The sequence below is a fragment of the Aythya ferina genome, assembly GCF_964211825.1.
Source record: "Aythya ferina genome assembly, chromosome: 2".
NCBI lineage: Eukaryota > Metazoa > Chordata > Aves > Anseriformes > Anatidae > Aythya > Aythya ferina.
In genome coordinates this window covers 136,532,882-136,546,872 of record NC_140297.1, presented here as the reverse complement: position 1 = coordinate 136,546,872, position 13,991 = coordinate 136,532,882, and the positions used below count along the sequence as shown (strand labels likewise).

The window sequence follows — 13,991 nt, the reverse complement described above, 5'->3', positions numbered from 1 at the left end:
TTTTTATATGTAAAACTGATGTTGAGAAAGATAACACAGTTCATAGCCAGGATGTGGTTAAAAAAAATAAGGGAAATGAAACAAAAGAGGATGGGCCAATGTTCAGAAAACTGGGAAAGTAATATAGCGAGTGAGGCTTTCATTGATTACAAGATACTGGAAATTGAGTCATTCTTACAGTAGCAGGGCTCTGCTTGACTCAAGCAATTTGACAGTGTTCGCTTTTGCACATAGTGAACCCTTCTGAAGCAAAGTTATTTTTGGCAGAAGGGCTGCTGTGACATTGCTTGTTCTTTTACCATGCAGATTTCCAGACGATCTGTGAAGTACAAGTACATGTCATCGACATCAACGACCAGATTCCCATCTTTGAAAAATCAGATGTGAGTATTTTTGACACCGTCTTTGATGTTCCTAACAAACTTTTGACAAATGTTTGAGCATGCACTCATTGTCTACAGAAGTCAATGGAAAACTAACTGTTTACAGAACAGGTAACAGAGCAAACCACCAGTGAAACTAAAGGCAAGGTATTGCTGGAAAGCCTGCTTATGAGGTCTGTCTAGACAATAAACAGTGGGCCTAATTCATAGTTAATTATGAAATGCAAGATAATTTTCTGTGCAAAAAAAACCCCTATGTGTATAGAAATAAATTATTCTGTTGGCCCAAATCTCACTGCAGTGGCCGTCATGCCTACATTTAGGTGCCTAAGCTCCCACTGAGCTCAGAAAAGCTGTCCAGCCCACCAGGTGCAGGTAGCCTCTTGGGGAAGCTGTATTGGTTTCGGGGCTGTTGATTTTCTCATCAGAAGGTCTCAGTTCAGGACCTGGTCTCAAAAATGAGATTCTGTCACCTTTGCTAAATGTACAGCTAATAAAGGGGGTATAGTTTTGCTCTAGTGCCCCTCTTGCAGCTCTGGGTTCCCCCGTGCAGTGAGGTAGCTCGTTTCTACTGCTGAGCTTGTAGCACTCAGCTTTTTATCTGCAGATGGTGCTAGGTGTGTTATGTTTCAACGATCTCTCTCTCCTCAGTATCACAATGTGACTGTTGCAGAAAGTATCCCAGTAGGAACAGTGATATTAGAAATTCAAGCTACTGATACGGACGAGCCTGACACAGGGAGCTCCTACATCGTTTACCAAGTGGAGGAAGGAGATCCAAACCACAAGTTCATCATAGAGACAGATCCTGAAACAAACCGAGGGTTTGTCAAGATTAACAAGGTGAATAGATGGGTTTCTTCTCTTCTCTCTCTTTCTACATGTACATTTGTCATATTCAGTACTTCACTGGCGCAGTGCTCAGGCACACCTCTCCTCCTGCCTTTGTTGTCCTCCACCTACCCTCTGCTGCTGGCCCCTGCTCTGGGCTCTGGCCGATGAAGGAGCTCTTTATGCATCGTGGGGAAAAAAACAACATTAATTGAGTGATGCAGATTTTCCTTCCTGCTGGTGATCTGGGCCATTGGTGGTTTTTGCCACCAAGTGGAAGTGAAACTCACTTGTCTCAGTGCCAGTACAGCGAGGCAGTTTGTTCCTGCTGAGGCCAACACTGACTGTGACAAAACCAAGGTCAGTGTGTGCTGAGGTGGGTGATAAATCCCATGTTCTGAGTGTTGGAATCAGAAACACAAGGTACATTTTCCATTGCATCCATGTGTTTCAGTATCAAAAGGGTTCTCCCTTTGAAATCAGCCTTCTTGGAGGCATGTGAACGACGGGTCTGGAAAAATGATCACTCATTTTCCAAAGAGTTACACGTAGTTTGCATCAAGTTCATGTGCCACTGGCCATGGGCAGTGATCGGTGGATTATCTTTGGGCTCAACCTCAGCATCATTTTTTCCTGAAAATGCAATTGTGAGAAACTCCGTGGTGTAACAACCCTTGCAAGCAATTCTGTCAGCCAGAGGTCATCCAAGGCCTTCTAGTACAAGAACTATAAATACTATTGCTGTAAACAGGATATAGTTATTAAACTTAGGCAGGTGGCAACATTATTAGGACATGCAGTTGCTGAGGAAGCCTCCAAATGGGCATATGGTTTCACTTACATTGACTGTTCTCAGTGTCATTTTACTCTTGACAGCTCTCCCCTATTTCCTCTATATCTTCCCTGGGAAGAAGAGGATTTTGCCATTTCTCATGGCCAGAAAGGCAGGGATGCTCTCCTCTGCCATCTGACAGGGGCAATGGGTCTCTGCCTGCATGTTGCTGCCCCATCGTGGGTCAGGCACAGTCAGGAGGGCTACAGATGAGAAATGAGAACACCCTCACATCTGTCTGGTGCTTGCTGAACCAGACAGCAGTACTATGGCTTAAAGCACTTTTTTTTTTTTTTTTTCTTTTTCTGATTTACCCAGGCTCTTGATTTTGAAACAGACAAAGTGCATAACCTGGTGATCAACGCCACAAACCCCGAACCTCTGGTGTCAGGGGTGCAGTACAATGCCAGCTCCCGCACCCTCTTCAAAGTTTTTGTAACCAACATGGATGAGCCACCTGTCTTTCAACAGCCAGTTTACACAGCAAACGTATCTGAAGACATTCCTGTAAACACTCTGGTCGTGAAAGCGGAGGCCTATGATCCTGAGGGGGATACTGTAAGGTAAAAAAAGAGTGACCAAGATTTATTTATTGTATGTAAGATTTAGAATTTTTTCCTAATAGAGGTACAAGGAAAAGCATACAATATTTGGCATAGAGGAAAAGGTTTTTTTTTTTTTTTTTTTTTTTTTTATATATAAAAGTTTGTCTATTCTCAACTGCTGGTAGAAATTCAGGTGTGGTTGGGTGGTGGCTGGTGACCTACCTGCAGCAGACTACTGGGCAGTGCTTTTCTAACCAACTTTCTGTCTGTGTTGTGACAAGCATCACCAGTGGGGCCCTTGAACAAGGAAACTAAAAGTGAGAAAGGCCAATGTGTGTCTCCAGGAAAAAGTCAGAGCCAGTTTGAGAATAACAAGGTTTCCAAATACACCTTACAAAATGTCTTTAAGAAATGAATGAAGTATGTACTGAAATGCTTTCAGGAACCAGTAGGACAGTAGCCAATTTTCACATCAGTCAGGAAACCACAAAGGGCTTTTATCCACCAAAACACACAACTCATAGCGAAGCTCAAGTTCATGACTGATCATTCATTCATTTACTTTTCTGACTATCAAAGACTAAAGGTCTACCTCCACCATGGATGCAAAGCGCTGTGCAAGCCAACTCCTGTGCTTGTGAGTGGGATAAAAAACCTCAGACTGGCTCATTTGGTGGCTCACTTTGTCATACAGTCAAGTCACCATGAGCCTCTGCCAGAGCACAGAGCCATTCAGAAAGCTGTGCAGCATGGTATAAATGTATCTTCTCCAGTAGTGTCAGGCAGAACTGTTTGTGGTTCTTGCTGCATGATTCCCAGCTAGAATACTGAACAGATCAATCCAAAACAAACAGTCCTTGAGATTTAACTAAAACTGAGCAAAACACCAAGTAGTTAATGGAGTTGCAGAATATGACCATTAAGCCTCCTGTGGATTTTTATTCCCAGAGGTTTCTCATCTGGCTTTCTACTTCCCCCTAACTTTTGGGAACTTAGCATGTTTGGCCTTCTGTCAAGCTGGTTAAACAGTGAGCCACATAGTCCAGAAGCTCTGGGAGATGATGACAGAGACAGATGACAGAAATTCATGTTTACATAAACCATATCTATGTTAAAAAATAGGTTAAAAGAAGTATAATAAAAATTATAAAAAGTAAAAATTCACAAGCATGTCAGCATGCTGTTTTAATGCAATGGGCACTGAAAGAGCAAAAGAATGAAAAAGGTCACATATAGTCAATAAATGGCTTTGTTTTAACTGGGTCATATGTTCATGGTTAAATTTGTATAAGTAAATACCCACAGACCCTGTGCTTTTTCTGCCTTTTATATATATATATATATATATTTTTTTTTTTTTTTTTAAAACAATAATGGCAATTATGTGGTGATGCTTAAAACACTCCCAAGTCCCTATGGTAATCACAGCCTGCTCCAGACTGGCAGCAGGTGGCCTCTGCAGTCTATCTCAGGGTGCTTGGTCCCTCATTTATCCAAAAAAGGGAGCCTGGCTGCACTGTTCCTCCCACTCCACACATTTTGGCTTGTGCCCCCATCAAAACCAAGGCATGACAGACACGATGAGGAGAGAGAGACACGAGGTTAGGACAGAGCATCCTTCTGGAACGACAGCTCAGGAATGCCATGGGTTTTGCAGTTACAAGGCAGGTAGAGTTGTAGCATATACATGTATAAGCTGGAGGAGCCGTGGCATTCCCATAGTTCTGCTCTCACTCTCTAGTGTCTGAACTTAATCTCCACCAAAAATCGAAGGGTTTGGCCTCCCTTCTTCTGTCTGTCCCTCCTGGATGGCTGTACTATTAGAACTCTTCCAAGAACCCTCTCTTCGAGTACAATAGCAATCTAGCTACTTGCATATAATCAATAAAGTATACACTTTGACAACATTTTTTCTTGATTTAGTATAGTATAGGTGAATTTTTCCTATTTCCTTCCAAAGATACTCCTTAGAAGGTGATGTGAAGAAATGGCTGAAGATTGATTCAACCACTGGGAATATATACACTGCTTCCGCTTTGGATCGAGAATACAAAGAATTGTACAAAGTTGATATTGTTGCATCAGAGACAAGTAAGCAATGAAACGGCTACATACATACACAGAGGAATCCTCTGCCCTTACTGCTTTATGAGGGATTATTATACCTCCCGTGACTTCAGGAGGACAGAGCAGCAAAACTGAGTGCATGGAAAGCACAGGAATATGTGGTGTATCTTTAGAAGATAAATTCCTTTAGAATTTAACTTTCTTAAAAGACATTTTGGTCTGGCAGATAATGACGATTAAAACAGCTTTCATGCAGTTAGCTATCATAAGCCATTATATTTGCTTAAACTACATGGCATACACTGAAGGCCATAATTTCTTCAGTGTTTTCAGCATCAACATTTTTTTTTTAACCTTTTTTTCCTCTACACATATAAAGTTTTTAATCTTTCTTTTAGGTATGTTTAGGTGTCCTGGTTTCAGTTAGAAACCACGACATTAGGTTTCCTGAAAATATATCTGGAGAGTATTTTTTAAACTTGTATAGAATTTAATTTTATTGTAAATAAATCTAATACATTAGTTAGTCTGAAATACATTCAGGCTACTGTTTCCAGCTATTTGGATATTTCAAACCATTTACCTGGGGAGATTTCATTGCGTATTTTACATAAAATAGGGGTTAAAAAGTCTGGACTACATCTGACTGAATATGGTGTAAATATTGGTTTCTCTTACTAACACAGATAATGCTGGCCACTTTTCTGGGGGACCTGGGTAAAGCTGCAGTTACTGTATGTCAGGAAGAAGGTGTGCTTCCTCAGACATTGAGCTGGCGAGGGACCAGTCCTTCAGGAATGGGCAGGAGAAATGACAGGGCTCTGAGAGCTTCTCTTGGGTCTCTTGTCATGGCCCTGGGGCAGAATATTGACTTGAATTTCCTATATACAGAAGATGGATGGGAAACTTTTGGAGTTCCACACTTTAAGAAGTGTTCCAAAGAGTGAATGCTCTGACCTCGGACATGACCACTTACCAGACACAATGGTCTAGCTGCCTCCTTTTGCTTGCTACTGTTCTCTAGTTAGATGGGGGCAAACAAACCATACTTTTTAGAAAGTGGTAGTAGCTAACAGGAGTCCCCCAGGACCTCCTGAGACCTTACTTTGTGTCCTGCAGAAAAAATACCACTTCCCACCCCTGCGTGATGGTATACCAGGCGATATGATGGTGTATCGTATAGGTGATACATACACGGTAGCTGCAAATGCCACAATCCAGCCTCTAAGTCCAACCTGTGACTTTTAACTTTGCATTCTGTTAAACTCTACAGAAAATGGTGCTCAGAGATCCAAAATACCCCTCATACTACACTTAAAGGATGTGAACGACAACCCTCCGCAGTTAGTTATGGATTATCCTACTTTCTTTTGCTACCCACTTCGTGGAGGAGAGAAAGCACTAATTCAAGCTACTGATGTTGATGGATATGTATATTTTCCCAGAATTACTTTTTCTCTCGGGGATGATAAGGATACAAAAAATAATTGGGAAATCTCAAAAGTCAATGGTAAGTTAATAAAGCTATTCTTGTAATGATCTGGGATTCTCTAAGTAATCTGGGAAACACAGAGAAATGTTGAATTCCTTTCTATTCATACTTTTGCATATCTAATATTTCAGGTAGAAAAGAATGTAAGTTATTAAGAAATTCCATACATTTTGGCATGTATTTATTTGAACACCTAAGTCTTTTTTTCTTCTTCAAGAGATAACATTTAGTATGCTGCAAGCTAAAATTTTTCTAGTACTTAGGAGAGAAAAAAGATGTAAGAATAAAATGTACTGCATGCTTAAAAGAATACAAGATGCTGGCCTAAAGGGACATTTGGACTGACCCCAGTGGATGTTAGACTCTTACATTTCCAAGTTTTGAAGCATCTTAGATGTGGTATAAGTGCTCTAGAAAGGTGGTCTCTCCTACTAAATTATCTTGGGAACAGTTTAAATTGGTTATGGCTTATAAAAGTATGTGATGAGTCTCTTGGTTTAGATGTGATCATACCACTGTAGTACTGCCCAAGATTAGATTTGGCCCACCCTAGAAATTAAACAGGAAATTCTTTGAGCATATGACACAGAAGGCTAGACTAAGCATTCAGACAGTCCATTTTGACTTGAAGTCTGCAAACCAGTAAGATCTCAGAAGACAAGGAGGGAAACAAGGAACTGCCATCAAGAGGAAAGGGGCCTTAAGAAAGAACACTTGCAGCTGTATTGCTGACCTAAATGTTATGCTTGAGCTGACACAAATATCCCATTTTTTACTTACAGGTACATACGCTCACCTCTCTCCAAAACATGGTAACTTTGAAGAGAAGGTGTACATTGTTCCAGTGATAATTAATGACAATGGAAACCCATCTTTGGAAAACAAAGTGAATCTTGAAGGTATGCTACGCACTGCTATTATTTCATTATGCAAAATATTATTTCAAGACAACAGTAATACATAAGAACAATCAAGCTGCACTACTAAACTTCTTGTTAACATCATGGCATTTCTTTTTGCAGTAAACGTCTGCCAGTGTTCAAGTGAAAATTCTTGTTATATAAAACTACAGCATGAGAACTCCAAGCCAAGCGTTGGCCAGGCAATTGGGATTCTTCTTGGTGTCCTGCTAGTTATTGGTAGGTGACTTCTTAGCTGGTATGAAGTGAGGTCTCTGAGATGGTGCTGCTGCATTTCTGACACTGATTCACTCCTTTGGTGAACAGATTTCGTGAATGTTGCAGAATGAGTAAAAAAGCAAAGATCTCATATCTGAGATCATGATCGGTGCAAACTTCAAATGTTTTGATCATCGGGATACCTTTCTTTGGATTGTGCTTCTGCACACACATACAATGTCACAGCAAGCAGTTATAACAAAAGAAAATGCTGCACTGTAGTACAGCATTTGTACAGCAATGTAGTACATTGTGACTCCACTGCTAACTACCACCTTTTTCCTGTCAGAGAATGGATTGGAGCCCCATCTTGGGCTTTCAGATTATAGTGAAAATAGCAAAGCATCCAAGAATGTCATGCTATTTACTGCCTGTAAATTTCCAATCAATTGCTACCCATAGCTTATAATTATGACTTCTTTCACCTACTTCAGCTTTGCAGGTTTACACGTGCCAGTGGTAAAATTGCTTTGAGCTGTGGGAAACTGGCATTTACGTTAACTAAGTATGATTATATTGTTAAGCAGTACTGAACAGTATTATGTTCCTATAGGCATGAGCTGATACAACTTTGACAAAAGGTTTAAAACTTTTTTCCAAAAGAAGACAAATTCTTTTTTGGTATTATTTTCATGAGCATATGTGCAAAAGTAGGACATGTTGATGTTCCCTAGGAAATGAAAAGCAAAAAGAACTCAGTGCATAATGCCATGTGATTTTTGACTGTGAAGATCACAAACACTAGACTGGGAGACTGAGAATGAGCCATGGAAAGGGAAGGGAGCGTGAAAGACCCATGGAGAAAATCAAAGCAAAGAAATTAAACACTTTACAGATCTCATATTCAAAAGAGTAGGGTGAAATTAGAGGATAAAAGGGGAAAAAAAAAAAAGAAAAAGAAAAAGAACAACAACAAAAAAAGAACTTATGTAAGCAATAATTAATCCAGTTTGAGAAGAAAAGAGAACAAGTCCCTGAGAACAAGTTCCCGTTCAACACTTTAAAAGACAAAGACAAACCTCTGTGCTAACTTTTCTTTTGTAATACACAAACCCCTAACACTAGGTAGGGTGCTCATGCATATTTGATATGTGTTCATCTTTTGAAGATAAAAAGAGAAGAAAAAAATGATTCCAAGAACCTAAAATGGAAGAAGCCATGCTCAGACCAAGCAATTGACAGAGAAAACCCTCAGTATGCGTCTTTATCATTTCTGTTCAAGCTTCTCAAATAACCTGTTTTCTCCCAATGCCTTAACATGGAGTCATATAACAGTGAAAATTATGTTGGGTAACTGGCTAAAGTTATTTTCATTGCAAGAGATCTGGCCAGCTTTAAAGAGCACATTAAAAGGTGTTTTTTTGTTTGTTTGTTTGTTTTGTTTTGTTTTGTTTTTTCTGCATTGTAACTTAAGAAAGAAAAATGCAGTGAATATCGCTCATAAAGGATTTTTTAAAGAATTCCTGAAATGAGTATACAGGGTTTGTATTTCAACATAATTTTTTCCACCTTAAAGGTAAAATCAGATGATAGCTTCTGAGGGGGACTTAACAGGGATCTGGGATCAGATATGGGCAAAGAGAAAAGAATGAAGGAGGTATCTAAAAACTTTTTGTAACCTGGGAATATTACAAATGTTGAGTTTGACCTTGAAGCTCAGAAGATATGACTTTAAAAACAACCATACCTTGGAGGCCTGTCTGACACAAGGATGAATTCTTGCATGAGCTAAAGGCTGTCTCAGACCTCAGCACCTGTTGTGATGTGCACAAGGATCCTCTGTAGTTTTACTTTCTTTAAAAGAAACACAAAGTATAGACACTGGAAATTAAGATACAACAAAACAAAAAAATGAATCACAAACCCTCAGCCAATCCAGTCTGATGGGACTTTCCTTAAAACAAAAGTCCTTGCTCTTGGAAGATGTTTCTCCCTTTGACAAGAGTGGGAGAATGACAGAATTGCAGAATTGTTGAGGTTGGAAGGGACCTCTGGAGGCCATCTGGTCCAACCTCCTGCTCAAGCAGAGACACCTACAGCACAGGGTCCTGTGCCTGGGACCACATCCAACTTGGTAGATGCTAGGTGTGTTCTTTGATTGACTGCTCAGGTACTACAAATATAAATGTCAAATATGAACAACTACAGAAGAGATATTCAGAGCAATGAAGGGGGGAAGGGGAGCAGCAGGGCACTTCCCCGTAATTCAGTATAGGACCAATGGGATGTTGAAAGTGAAAGAAAATCTAACACCGATAAAGAGGAGATAAATTTATATTCAGTGCAATGAGCTCATTTTGATTTTAAAAGGATCAAACATATATGTTATGTACATAATATACATATTTTCCGTGCATATATATATATATGATTAATGAAGACATCCACAGACACCTTAGATTGGATACAACAAATGATGATAGAGAATATAAGCACTTCTAATTCAGACCAGAAGCAAATCCCACTCATTTTCAGCCATAGGTAAACAGACCCTGGCATCCATCAGTTATTCTTAAGCGATAAAAAGGAGTTCCATAAGAAGAGAAATTTCACTGTCAGTAGTCTTAGCTTTGCTGTGACAGAATTGCCACTCCGTTGGGGAAAACAAACAAACAAACAAACAAAAAGGGGACTACAATTCATGACAACAAATCACTGCTCAAAAGAAGGGGCGTTAAAAGAGACACTTTGTCATCTGGTCAGGTACCAGAGGAGAAGTTCTCCTCCAGGGAAAGTCTCCTGAGTGTTGAGGCATCTCATTCTCCTCACCAGTGCCTCAGGTCCCTGAATGTGCTGTTGACCCAACACTACGTGGTCATTCCCCAGAGCCATTTGGTTCCATTCAAGAAGTAAAGCAGTTTGTATATCACAGTATGAGTGTCAGACCCTTTGCTGAAATACCTTCTCAACAATGTTTTCTCTTTGTTTTATTGATGAGTGCTCTCTTTTTTTCCAGGTGCCATTATAGGGGGTGTATTTTTTCACATGAAGTACAAACAGAAAAATGAAAAGAAGAGCCAACAGAAAGATGCAAAGGATCAGACTGAATGTGTAGAACTGAATAAATGACTGTATATTTCATCAAGCTAAAAATGCCCTTTGGTTTGGGAAGAAGTGGCATTTGTATCTCCCAAAGCCCTGAAGTGTATTATCATCAACTGAGGATGCAAGCATGCAAAAGCAGACTCCCAGGGTTTGGTCCTCACTTCCATAAGTAATACTACTCACTCACATAACCAAAACCAAAGATACACTTCAGCAGCAGCCATTACTCATCAGCTTTGACAAGTGTTAACTCATGACACCACCAAATGCTGAGCTCCTGCAAGGATCAAACGCATGGATCCAGTCTTTGTTCGGCAGCTAAAGTAAACATGGGCTTTCCAGAGGACTACACTGATTGCATATCTATGGCTCTTTACATCTCAGTAAGTAACTGAAGAGCAGAACAGGGAATAAAGTCCTGTGCTACGTTTGAAGATGTCCCATGAAGTAGCAGGAGTCTCTGACTCTCAGCAAAGTTGCTCTCAAGCATTGTAGTCTGTAATCTGCCCTGGGTAATGCCTGCTTACATTTTTCTGATGATTTTTTGCTAGAAAGATTCACTGGCAATGTGACAGTTCAGTTATTATACCCAGGGTATAACTGGTTCGTGAAGTGCCATAGCTTGTCATTACAGTTTTGAGGTTAAAAAACACATTGACTCATGTGGACACTGGGTGATGTGCTGTTTTATCATACTGCTGCCAATATTTTGCTTGCCCCCTACATACGTGATAAGAATAAAAATCTTCTTTAAAAGTTTTAGAGTCTATTTATTTTTAAGAAGAGAGAAAGAGACAGTGCATGAGAGCAAACCTTGGCTGCTTGGTTATCTATTGTATTTAACCTTTGCTTTTACGTCATAGAGATGCAAAATGGCTCTCAGGCCAGAGTGGTATACTGCTGTCGGATTTTACAGATGCAATGATTGCTGGAGGCACGTGTATATTGGTTTCAGTAAATGTATCTGGGCCCAGGATGACACTCAGGGAAGGAAAGCCTTCCTCCTGACAGCATGCCTATAGAAGGACATTTCTGGTGACAATTTGAGGAAGACTTTTCTTTTAAGCTATAAATAAAAACTGACAAATATTGTGCTAAACTGGAAAGACAATATACTTTTGAAAACACTGTAGAAAAGGTCATATGGAAAAGAGTATGCTTGTTTATGCGGAGTTTTTCTTTTTTTCTTTTTTTCTTTTTTTTTTAATAACTTTTGCATGCAGCACAGAACTAGAAAGAAAAGAGCGCTTTTTTGGTAGCATTGCATTATAATAGGTTTTCCTAGAATGCTGCCAGCAAAAACTGTGCTTTTGGGCTTCAGCGACACAACCCAATTGTTGTATCTCTTACCCCAGCTTCCCCAGCTGTCAGAGCTCTGTTATTTGCTGTGGGGCTCGCTGCTGGAATGTATTTATTTTATGATGGGAATGCAATCCATTATATTTGGAAAGTATGACATTCAATTACGTCAGTGTGTCCAGAGACTGGGATTAGTATATTGTTTTATAAATAAAGGAGCCAAAGTTCAGGAACCATTGTACTTGTGTATATCAATATGGCTTTATCTGAAGATGGGGAAAATGTGCAGCTTTCCTCTTTGTTTTATCTCCCTGACCTGTCCCGTTTGCTTATTTTACTGAACAGCATCTCCTATTTTCATCAGTTTCTTTTCTAATAAATGGTCAGAAAATTCCTTGCCTAATTTACCTGCATTCCTGTCACTGACACTTATCACTGTGGGATGGTGAAAGGAATGCAGGTAAATCAGGCAAGAAATACATTGCAGGACCTAGCTGGGACAGGGGGCACAGGCCACTTCTAAGGGCTTCTTGTAGCACATGTTAGCTAGCCCTACCCTCAAACAAACAAACACAACCGAAAGAAAAAAAAATTCCAACCCTGCTCAAGTATTCTCATTTCCTTCACCCTGCCTTCCTGCCAGGACTTCATTCCCAGTCCTCTGAGAGTTGATTTAACCCACTCCTTCTCTGGCTCCTCCATCTTTTCAGTCTCTTTTGGGAGCCAGACAAAAGTTCTCACCCAGCCTTAACCTTGTCCTGCAGCAGGCTGCCATCCCTGGCCTCCTTTCCAGAGGACAAATTCAGTTTTCATTAGGTCTCTGGAGAGGGAGAGAAGCAATGTTTGTTATTGTTCCTCCCACCATGCTTCTCCACCAGCCCCAGCTGGTTCCCAGGTCCCTGCAGGGGCAGCATATACTGGGGTGCTTTGCCCTTGTGGATTACAGTTTGCTCTGAACTCAAGCTTTAAGGGCCAAGAACTTCTTTCTGAGCTCCTCAAGTTCCTGTCAGTGTCTGTTGGTCACTGCATCCTCCAAAATATAGTTTCACTGAATCCTCTTAGTAAGGATCAACAACAGATAAGCTGTACCTTACGTGTAAATGTGTAAAGATGCAGACAGCACAGAAAACAAAATTTAGGACAAACCTCTAAATGATAGTTTTCTGAAGTTGGCCATGTTCGTTTTTATAAACAACTTTGAAATATTGGCCTACATTTATTTTTATTGCTTGAATAATACGTATGACATCCATGCATGACTTGCACAAATGTAAGCTCCACTACAAAGAAACTTGTAAATTCTGCAAGCATCAAAACAGGATCAGGTCTTTAAATGTGTGATACTTGAAAGAAAACAGTAGAGAAGCTAAAGCTCTTTTACTTTATACCCACAAATTATTAGGACAACTTTATACATTGATAGCAGAAGAACAAATTTTGATCACTTTGGATTTCAAATACAACCTTCCTGCCAAGAACAATATCACACAAGAAGCCCAGTGATGAAATCTGCTGAGAACATGTCTTCTGGCACTGTTCCTTCCCATGGCTCCTCCTTTAAGTATGCAACATCTCATTACAGGGTTCAAAGATAGGAAGAGATGTTTCAATGCATTCTAATTCTTTTCTACAAGATTAGAGACTTATCAGGGTTTTGATTATCTCTAGGCTTAATGGCATACATTAATTAAACTGTCGTTAGGCCTCTTTTTTCAACCCTTTGGTAAACACAAACTTGAAAAGTACCAAGAGGAATTTTATCTGGATTTACAGAACAAATGCCACAGAGCAGCAGCAGCTCTTGGGAAAAAAAAATAATAAAAAAGCTGTTGTAAATCCCTGTTTTGAAGAATAGTTCATCAGTTCTCACACGATCAAACCGGGGTGAATCCACCCCAAGTAGCTACTGTGGTGCCTATCAGTGGGGCTAAAGATAGGGCAGCCCCAGTGAGCCACTGGCGCTACTGGAGAGACTGGTGCATCAGGATATGAGAGGTGCAGGGAGAAGTGTGTATTTTGGCTTGTAAAACAGCTCTGTAGTGAGCTGGACTGTTAGAAAGGCAATTGTCATGTGGATAGCATGGAGGACATTTGGGTGGGACTAAGAAGCTGACTTGTAAAGGGAACTGGCTTTGGCTGAAAGAGGATGGAGGCTCTCCCATGCCCTCTGTGGAGCAGGTAGGCTGAGATATTCACCTCGCTAGGAGTTGGAGAAGGCTTTACATGAACAGAAAAAAACATGCCTTTATTCCTGTTGTTGTTTCATACAGATTTACCAGAACTGGGAGCTGAAATTAGGGAATTACTTGTGCAAGCGAG

General features: G+C 40.2%; 1 protein-coding gene across 2 annotated transcripts in view; it reads left to right on the top strand.

Moving 5' to 3' along the window:
* CDH17 (cadherin 17) overlaps nucleotides 1-11,132 on the top strand; it is a 37,498-nt gene extending 26,366 nt beyond the window's left edge. For both annotated transcript variants that reach the window (XM_084507624.1, XM_084507623.1), the window contains exons 11-18: nucleotides 307-383; nucleotides 1,035-1,226; nucleotides 2,365-2,609; nucleotides 4,552-4,682; nucleotides 5,932-6,168; nucleotides 6,933-7,049; nucleotides 7,173-7,289; nucleotides 10,285-11,132. In XM_084507624.1, coding sequence (XP_084363750.1) covers nucleotides 307-383; nucleotides 1,035-1,226; nucleotides 2,365-2,609; nucleotides 4,552-4,682; nucleotides 5,932-6,168; nucleotides 6,933-7,049; nucleotides 7,173-7,289; nucleotides 10,285-10,397 — 1,229 coding nt within the window. In that variant the 3' untranslated portion in view covers nucleotides 10,398-11,132. The remainder of the gene's footprint in view (nucleotides 1-306; nucleotides 384-1,034; nucleotides 1,227-2,364; nucleotides 2,610-4,551; nucleotides 4,683-5,931; nucleotides 6,169-6,932; nucleotides 7,050-7,172; nucleotides 7,290-10,284) is intronic.
* Nucleotides 11,133-13,991: the final 2,859 nt, after the last annotated feature.